The sequence below is a fragment of the Brachyhypopomus gauderio genome, chromosome 12 (assembly GCF_052324685.1).
Source record: "Brachyhypopomus gauderio isolate BG-103 chromosome 12, BGAUD_0.2, whole genome shotgun sequence".
NCBI lineage: Eukaryota > Metazoa > Chordata > Actinopteri > Gymnotiformes > Hypopomidae > Brachyhypopomus > Brachyhypopomus gauderio.
In genome coordinates this window covers 8,485,788-8,495,918 of record NC_135222.1, presented here as the reverse complement: position 1 = coordinate 8,495,918, position 10,131 = coordinate 8,485,788, and the positions used below count along the sequence as shown (strand labels likewise).

Below are 10,131 nucleotides of genomic sequence, written 5' to 3'. Positions count from 1 at the left end.
AGCTTGTGCACGTCGCTCACTACCCTGCCTACATCTGTGGCACAAAAGGAAAACCTGGGCTTTAAGGTTTACTGGGCTAGAGCCAAAGCAGAGAGTCTAAGGCCTGCAGGATCATGCCATTTGATGGCACACCTCCACAAAACAGAGTTTTGGTGTGGTGTTCGAAAGTTAAGATGCCATTAGTCACATGGTAGTTGGTAGAAATTGTGATACCAACTTTGATGCACTACATTAATAAATTACTTATATATATACTTATATTATATATAATAATTCACCTTGGTACAGTGACCATACATGTAGGTTGAAATAGGCTGTGCACAGTGTGGAGCGGAATTGCTGATGAGGTGTTTAAAGCTTCATGCAACATAGCCTAATTGATATATAACCATAGCCTAATTGATATATAACCATGCCTTTGCTGCAGATAAATTGTTGTATTTATCATCTCTAATAAAATTAAAACAATATATTATTTCTATTTAATACTGTATCAAAACGAACTAGGAACCAAGGTGAAGGTGAGTCTCTTATCCTACTTGAATGTGGTAGTAATGGTTTCTTTTTTTAATGACAAGATTGAAAATATTTGGAAAAAATACTTCTTCAAAATCTTCAGCTGCGAAGAACCTTGTACGCTTCAAATACATTTTGACAGTGTGACAATGTCGGCACACAGTATATGGAACATTAAGAGAACCTTTGTTTTCCATTTAACTTGACACAAGCATAACCAAAACAAATGCTGATGATGTCGCAGTAATAACTCAAGAGTGCTGAATAAATGTAGATGTGTGCAGAGGAGCTACAGCTTACTGGCATGTGCTGCACTGACAGCAGGTATCTGTGGGCTTAAAAAGTAGGTGTGTTCTGTAAATGTAATTCTGTAATCTAATGAGTAGATGATTGGGAATGGGGCAGGTGCTGTGTGTGTATGTGTGTGTGAATGACAGGGCGTGTCCCTGCTTGGTGACCACTACATCATGAGAGGACACCCCCACGCCAGCTTCATGGAGCAGGATCTTCCTGGCCAGAAAGGAGCAGGCTTAGTGGAGTGCGCACGGTGGAAGGATGGGCATTCCTCTAGGCCATATGCCTCCCAGTCTACTACTGTATCTGTCTGCCTCTTTGCTGCAAGTCCACCAGGGCATTGACCTTGCATGCAGGACCTTCTAGCTCCAGCAGTGGTGGAGGTCCCACAAGGTTGTCACCATCATCCATGCTCCCTAGCAAGTCAACTCTGTACATGACGTTAATCCATCTGACGGCATAAGGAATGTTGCACTTGGTGTCCAGCTTGTCTGAGGGCCCCACCTGGCCGTCTGCCGTGGACACCCACACGTTGTCTTCAGGCTCGTAGCTAGAAGTCTCCCCTTACCATCAGTCAGCCTTTGAAGGCAGTGAAGGGCTGAGTACATCTGCCAGTGTGTCTCCTCCCACACAGGCTCGTTCTGTTGACACCAGGTCTGGACAGCGGTGGCTGGTATATCAACATGCAGTAAAAGGACGTGAGCCTGATCTCTGTATGGCAGAGAGAGGTTGGAGTATATCCTGCCCAGACGGTACGTGCACCATGTCTCCAGATGTTGCTGGAATACAGGTGCAGGAACTCACCACGCTTCTGGTTTACTCTCTCCACATGCCCGTTTACCTGGGGATGGTAACAAGACGTGAGGCTCACCGTGATGGTAAGGTTCCCCAAGAGCCATACCCGAGAATTAAACTGGACCTCCTTATTGGACATAATATCATCTGGCAGGACACTCAAAACTGCCTGAAGATGTGGCAGAAGACCAATTCAGCTGTCGTCTGAATGGTTGGCAGCACAGGCCGAGGGATAAACAGCACCATCTTTGAAAACTCGTCTACGACAAGGTTGGCAGTGTTCTCAGCGGCAGGGAGGTCAGTCAAAAGTCCACAGCCAGGTGAAAGCAAGGGTGCTGTAGGCAGGGGAAGAAGCTTACCAGCTGGCAGAGTACAGAGTTTTGGTACGCTCCTGCACAGGAGGCTACGTGTTTGTGACAATGTCCCGGTGCATCGCTGGCCACCAGTAGCATGAGCTCAGTAGCCGGGCAGTGCATTTTGATCCACGATGCTCTGTGCCCAGTGAGGCGTGTGTCCATGTGATGAGCACTGTGCAATGTCTCGGTGGGACACGGAGCCAGTGTGGAGGAGAGCGAGGACGGGGATTAGCTGCCTCGAGCTTGTGGTCCAGTTCCCTGTAAATATCCCCCATGAAGCTGGAAGTAGGGAGGCCTTGCTCCTGGGTGGCGGACTGAGACTCAGGGCTGTATGGCCTGGAGAGTGCATCCGCCCTCACATTCTCCCCCTCCACTTTGTACGTGATCTGAAAAACAAACAGAGAGAGAGACCACCAACCCTGCCTGGAGTCGAGTGGAGATCTTGCAGGTTTTTGTGATGGTGATCACCGTGAAGAGGTGCGACACTCCCTCGAGCCAGTGCGTCCGCTCCTCGAAGGCGTGCTTCCTTGCTAGCAACTCCCTGTTGCTGACTCTGTAGTTGCGCTCAGCAGGGGCTCAGCTTGTGGGAAAGGTAAGTGATCAGCTTTGGCTTGCCTTCCTTAACTGCTTACTGGAAGAATACCGCACTGACTCTCACGTCTGACGCATCGATCTCTATGATCAGGGGCTTGGTGGGATTGCAATGCTGGGGTGCTGGCGAACATGGCTTTGAGGCCCTAAAAGGCAGACTCTGCCTCAGGCATCCACCTCCAACACATATCCTGCCCATGGAGCAGGTCAGTGAGAGTCCTGGCCAGGGTGCTGAAGAACCAGATGAACTGCTGGTAGAAATTGTCAAATGCCAGGACCCGCTGGAGGTCACGATGCGTCTGGGGTTTTGGCCATCCAGTCACCACCTCCACCTCGCAGGATCGGATGCACATACAGCCCTCTCTGATGATGTAAGTGAGGAAGGTCACCTTGCAGATGACTGGCACAGAACAACTGGCAATGTGCCACACCAACGGCAGGTACCTGTGGGCTTAAATAGTAGGGAGAACAAAAGAGGGTGAACACAGAACAGGTGTGTGCCATAACTAATACTTAGGTGATTAGGAATGGGGCAGGTGCTGTGTTTGTGTATGTGTGTGTGTATGTGTGTGTGTGTGTGTGTGTGTGTGTGTGTGTGTGTGTGTGTGTGTGTGTGTGTGTGTGTCTGTGTATGTGTGTGCGTGTCCCTCCTGCTGGTTGACCGGCACGCTGTGACAGACAGCTGTCTAGTTAGCTCGGAAAAACAATTAGAATCTTTTTCCTCAATTTGTCTTTGGGTGCTAATTTCTCTCATAAATTCTTCAAAATTATTTTCTTGTTCATTTTGTCCAGTCCAGTTTACTTACAGAACTACTGTCCATGTCTTCTATAGGCTAATTAACTCTTCTCTTAGCCTAGGGTATTTGCCCAAATCATTAAAACTTGCTGTTATTGAATCATAAACAAAAACCCCATGAGCTTCAATCCCACCCTTTATTCTTTTAAATAAAGCAGTTTAGTTGTGCAGCTATTTTCAGAAAAATGAACAATTTCAACCTGTATTTATATTATGCCATAGCACTGAAACTGTGCTAACAAAGGTTGTTAATGATCTTTTAATATCCACTCGTAAAGGATTCATGTACTTTATTGTGCTTTAAGATGTTAGTGCTGCATTGGATACCACAGACCACAACATCTTACTGGACTGTAATCTACACTTGTTGGCATTAGAGGACAAGCACTCTCATGGTTTAACTCCTATTTGACAAACCACTGTTAATTTGTCCTAAAATATAACAAATTATCTGATCTTGCAGAAGTAAAATTTGGTGTCCCACAAGAGTCAGTACTGAGACCCTTATTATTCTCAATTTATATACTACAATTATGTTGTATTATTACTAAGCATGGCATTAGCCCAATTTTTATGTGGATGATGCTCAGATGTACAGTACGTAACTGCTAATCCTGATGATATCTGCTAATCCTGATGCCCATCAGGCATCTAAACTGAGATATGCGTTTCCCTCATTAGATGCAGAGTCTGTGCTTTTTCAGACTGGATTATTGTAATGGTAATTCTAAGTGGATCCTCTAAAAAGTCATAAAGTCCGATTTGTATAGAAAGGGAACATACCAAGTACTTACAAGAGCTAGAAAGTATGACCACATTAGTACTGTTGTTTCCGCGCCGCACTGGATTCCAGTCACATTTTGAATCAATTTTAAAATACTCTTGTTAACATGTAAAGCTCTAAATGGTCTGGCCCCACAGTATGTGAGTGAACTGACTGAATATTTTAACCCACCACACCTACTGTATTCTCAAAAGGTCAGATTTCTCTTAGCTCCTATCATTGCTAAAGATTATAGCTGATGGATGAGCCTTATACAAACCTCCTTAGTCATGGAATAACCTTTAAGTTTTAAATGCAGTACTCACACTCCCAATTTTAACATCTAGGCAAAATACTTATTTACTCAAGCTTGTGGTTAGCTTACTTTCTGTAAAAGAGCAGAGTGTGTGAGGGGGGGTGGTTATACAGTTTTCAGGTAATCTGAGGTATTGACATCGTTGGGTCACTTGCTGCATTCACCTGGGTTTGACAGAATGATGTGGGTGGAATGCAAAATTGCAGAGTCTTTAGAACTGTGGTGACCTTCTGGCCCTAGTTGCGTGGTCACAGATAGACCTGCTGCATGTTGATCACTAGAACATATCTACTCCTTATGGGCTGTTCATTTATTGAACATATTTAACATCTTTCTGTTTTATTTGAATGTTACTGTGGTGATAATGACACTGGATTACACCTGGTCATTGATGGTGAAGAATCAGAGGTAACACATGAAAATCTCCCAGTGATGTCTGTGGATGAACGGACGCAGTCGTATACAAACAGCCACCTCAGCTTCTACAAAAGATGCAGAAACAGCTTGTCCACCCTGGGTCATCAGGAGAAGCTGAGACTCCCACACCTACAATGAACTGGCCAAATGGACTATATAAAATATAGCATAGATTCTTCATAAGCTGCTGTAGGAGGATGAGTACCCACTGGAGTGATGGTCCACCCAAGGCTTTTCTTTGTCACTGGTGCTTCCGGCTTGCTCCTTAGGGATATAGACCCAAGCATTTGTAAAGCTGCTTTGAAACACATGTTGTACAATGCACTATATAAATAAATGTGAAATTAAATGTTCATTAAAACAATCTATGTACAGTGACTTTTCACTTTGTTCTCAAAGTAACAAGATAAATATGTTTATTTGAGCAATATTTTTTAACTTAACCAATTAAACCTTGAATTGTTTCCACTGAGTTTGTATGGGTAGTACCCAATACAGCAGAAAATGAGATTTTGTATTATTTTGTATTTCGTATTATGCAATGAATTTTGTATTATTTTGTATATGCATTCTACAGATATGATTTAAAAAGCATTTTTACTTGGTGCGGAACTAATTAGCAACTTAAAAAGCAGTCAAGTTAATAGAGTGTAGCAACAGGCAATAAAGTATTCTTTGATGGATGAACTTTATTTTCAAGCCATGCTGTTAGAAGTTATCATGCAATGTCAAAGCGCCTTGTGTCTTATTTTGCTCGTTAGAAGGAGTAGGAGGGTCACCCTGCAAGCTGTTGTGATGGGCATAAAGGTTTGGCTGGAGATAAAGTAAAAAAATGGTCATGACTCAGTCTTTGCAATGGTCAAATCTCAGGTTCATGTTCATAACTTATGTATTGAAACCTGCATTCTGGCTACCAAGAGAGTGTGAGCAGGCTGATAAAAGACTAATATTGATCTGGACATCCTCAGTTTTCTATGCCAGCATGATAAGTATCGGAAGGAACACCTCAGGTTGCTTTACGCTCTAGGTAATGACCTCTTAGCAGAGTTTTTTTCTATAATAGCACCCTTACCTCCATCTCTCAGAAGGGTAATCTCCACCCCGGAAAGCCAACCCACTGACCGATGCCCTCCCCACAATTTCAACATCCCTATCTGTGCATCAGTGCAGCTGTTAGTGGTTTGCGGTTGGCATTAGATTCCACGTACACAGCAGTCCTTTCCCACGCTGCAGGGTACAGAATCGAATCTTTTTTTGGCTTCATGCCTCAGTCGTGGGCGGGAAACTTCCCGGTGGCTGTGACAGTCTATGTAAATAGGCTCCCCCATGGCACTCCTCACCATGGCACTGATATACATCAGCACATATACCTGTAAGGCATCCACACATATACCTGTAAGGCATATGCACATATACCTGTATGGTACTGGCACATATTCCTGTATATTTGTGTCAGATCTGCAGTGGATTGCTGAAGCTCCCCAAAGTATGAATCCACAGATTATCGCATTGAATTAGGATTCTCTGTACCCAGCAGACCGAAAGGCAGTGTGGTAGCAGTGCTCTCACACACAAGGAGGCCGTTCATTGCTACATTTGACCAGATATGAGCCGATATACTGTCTATCCACAACACTGAACACTTTTTATTATACGCACTATATTGGTTAGCCACTCTGTGAATACTAAACTGAGAGGTTTTTTTGTGAAAATGTAAGCATACATTTCTTAAAGTGGTGAAGGAAATATGCATTAAATACATGTAAAGAGCGAAATAATTGCATGAGCTTATAATATAGCTGCAATCATCACAAATGAACACTGAATTCACGTCTTTAAGTAACATCACACGAGCAAATATGTTTATATTATGTTCAGTGATATCTAGAATATAAAACTATATATATATTATATTACATTGATCTTTGTGCAGTCGCGGGTATATTTGTGTTCAGTCTCTTCATCTGATTAGATTTGATTTGCAATATAGGAGCTTCTTTGGATTACTTTTATATGAAATTGCAACTTTACTCAGTTTGGCAAGGAAAAATCAACACATAGGTTCTCGAAATGTTTTATTTATAGACCCCATAGCCTCGCTGTCAGTCAAATAAGCTTAAATTGTACAGTCCGAAATACCTAGCAAAAAAAGTACACTAGTAAAAAATCCCACTGCATGTAGGAGTAGGTATGACATCATGCCGTTATAGAAGTGTTGAGTGGTTGGTTAGCTACCTTTTTATTTCCAACCTAGAACATAAAAACATTTAATGCAACTCGATAATAATCCTTACCCCCTCCTCCTTCCTGTTTTGTTTGCGTGATGACTTTCGATCCTCTCGACGTCAGTTCCCAGTCATGATATCCCAGTTTCTTGCAGGTGTCAGTCTTAATTCCGCCCGGTAGGTGGGTCTTCATGCTCAAATCACGAACTTGCCGATTCTACAAGTACCCAGCGCATCATTCGGTTCCTCAGCACGGTCGGAGACGTCGCTAACCGAAACGCCGGGCATCCTATCATGAGTGAAAAGCCGAGAGTATCGGTCGCATTTTCAGATATTGTTTTTATAACGGAATAGTCTCCAAAAGAAAAAAAATTAAGGAGTTGAGATTTTTCACCCACACATAATGTCCATAGGCGCGCGCGCTCTTATGTAGTCAGACGCATCCAGACTCGCCGCGTATTTTCCGTTTGTTACCAGAGCACGGAGGAATCAACTCGTTTGGACCTAAAGTCATGGATGTATGGTTCTGTTCTTTGCGACTTTGTGGCTTAAGGATTTTGTTTCTTTCAAGCATCTTTCAAGGCTATTTCAGCTCAGTGCTAGATTGCCCGCCAACCTGCAGCTGTTCACCTACTGAGATCTATTGCAATAAGTCGGACAGTGGGAATTTCTTTCCCCTGCTCGCGCTACAAGATACTGGAGGCAACAATGGCAGTAGCAGCAACGACATTGAGGACATATTCAGGAACATCACCTCCATGTAAGTAGTTCTTTTTCTCTACTGCGGTAAATGACCGCGTACTTCTCCTGCTTATTGTTGTAACCCACTAGCATACATTAACTTTGCTTACGAGAAAGCATCCTCAGTCGTCCTATACACACGACCTGCGAAACTGGCGGCTTTTAAACCGAAGTTCTGCCTACGTTATTTCCACAAGCTTTTAGAAATATTTAATTTTCTTAGAGAACAATAGTCGTCGCTAGACTCACGTGTAGTTTCTTTGCTTCCTTGCCTACTGAGAGCATTCAAAGACATTGATCTGCAGATATCTACGATAGAGACTGTATTTGCTGCTGAGAGGTCGCCGCAATCGCTGACTCTCAAATGTTCTTCGTTCTTCGTTTAAATAAGCTACATCTTGATGTTTTATAATGTCTATAACGTTACTGAAATGTACGTACGGACTCTAGCATACTAGCATCTTTGCCTTAACTGAAGTTTCATGTCAATGCGACAAAACCAACGTAGGCTGACGACACGTGCCTTATTTCCGTTTTTGATTATAAATTTCTTTGCTTGATGTAGACTACCTAATATGGTAGGCACGGAACCAGATGGTCCGTCGCGTTCGTAAGAACTCACGTCCACTCACGTTTCTCTCTGTCGACCCAATGACTGTTGTATTACAGGACTATGATCTGGTACAGCAATGGGTTTGACCGCAATTGCCCTTAAACCGCCCCAATACAAAAAAAGATTTGCAAAAATTATACAGCTTGTTCTTTTGGTTAAAAAACAGGAAACTAATAGAATACCTGAATTAGATAATATTATAAAGTGTTTTTATTTAACAAAAACAATAATTTAATTAGCAAAAAATGTGTTCATTTGAAATGTTGAATGTACACTATATTACATAATTGTGTTCCAGTCAGCAACAAGTCTCCAGTGTCCAGTAGGAGGCAGAACCGGAAAACAGTAGTTTTGGTCATCTGCTTCGTCTTTAGCAGTCTCAGGTGCTTTCCTGTTTGCATGTCTTCTTAGAATTCATGATGGTTTTTAGGTGTCAGGAAATGGGAAAATATCTTCCTGATTCAGTACATGCCTGATCCAAACAGCATTCTCAGCAAACCCATATGTAAAACTGTCACTAAGAACCTAGAGAGTACCAATGACTGTTCCAGGGCATACACATATAGATTATTAATGGGCTAGGGTGCAGTTGCCTTGAAATGCTGCATCCTGTGTAGAAGAAAGAATGTCTGCAAGAACATAAGGTATATGTCCACCTGTAGCTCCTGCAGTGTGGTGCCAGTAATGGGAGAAAGAATGTGTGAAGCAAATGGCAAGTTATTCAAGAGGAATGTCTTATTCAAGCATGAAACAGACAGCAGGGCATCCTCATCAGAGCTGCTTTGATTGTATGTAAACAGGTCAGCTGACCTTGTGTTACACGGCAAGCTACAACCAAACTCTCCAGGTGCTGAAACATAACTGATGATAGTGCTTTCTGCTTGGTAGCCATTTAATTAATTTGGGTGCTCCCTGGAGATCTGCTAATGTGTTTTACTCATTGGGATAAATTATTATCAAAGCCCCAGTAAAGTATTTATCATCACCAATGCATTATTTAGATTTCTGAAAGCATACGGTGATTTTAAAACATCAATGATAATATTCAGGCCAGAGTCCCCACTATTGTATTCCTGTTTAGGATTACAGCCCTGAGGCAGCAAGGAGTGACGTGACAAATCACCAAATGGTTCAAGTATAGCTCAACTGTTTAAATATAAATGTATCAAAGGAACACAGAACATTTGTAGGGTATTAATCATCTTTAGAAAACAGTGCCAAATGTGGCTACTTTTGTGAGAGAAAATGATTTTGTCTGAGTTTTTCAGCACCATGGACAGCTCCCAGACCGACAGTTGAGAGCTCCAGTGACCGTGTGTCATGCTTCTTTGATAACTCTATATTTGATATTTTCTATATGTCTGTTGTGGGTTGCTGAATGGGATTTCATGACAAATGTTTTTGTGCAAGTTGAGAATAGAGAAGAGGGATCTGTTAGAATTAGAGTCTGTTGTTTTGGCATTCCAGTGAAAAATCATGCATGACAGCAGGTGGGTTATGAAACAGTTGGGAGGATCGGAAGTCTCTACAGGTTTGCCTGTTCATGTGTTTTTTAATTTGATTTGCTCCTCAGACAATAAAACGTGAAAAATACCTTTCTTAATACTTACATTAGTAGAACACAATTCAGTTTTCAGGTCACCAATGACATGCTGTTGTCCATTAACACTAGTCTTCACAATGTGGTATGTGATTAAAAGTAACCCAA

At 42.4% G+C, this 10,131-nt stretch overlaps 1 protein-coding gene and 1 long non-coding RNA gene across 4 annotated transcripts in view; one reads left to right on the top strand and one right to left on the bottom strand.

The window, feature by feature from the left end:
- Positions 1–291: 291 nt before the first annotated feature.
- Positions 292–8,313, bottom strand: LOC143528916 (uncharacterized). Of its 2 annotated transcripts, XR_013134549.1 has the most exons (4): positions 7,468–8,313; positions 7,139–7,358; positions 5,054–5,108; positions 292–4,909 (listed from the first exon to the last, which is right to left on the bottom strand). It is a non-coding gene; the product is annotated as an uncharacterized LOC143528916 (long non-coding RNA). The 2 variants fall into 2 exon arrangements; XR_013134548.1 differs by having other exon boundaries at positions 7,139–8,313.
- Positions 7,257–10,131, top strand: part of ntrk3b (neurotrophic tyrosine kinase, receptor, type 3b) — a 79,730-nt gene continuing 76,855 nt past the window's right edge. The window contains exon 1 of one of the 2 annotated variants that reach the window (XM_077024850.1): positions 7,257–7,829. In XM_077024850.1, the coding sequence (XP_076880965.1) occupies positions 7,582–7,829 (248 nt within the window). In that variant the 5' untranslated portion in view covers positions 7,257–7,581. The remainder of the gene's footprint in view (positions 7,830–10,131) is intronic. The other variant, XM_077024851.1, reaches the window with a different exon arrangement.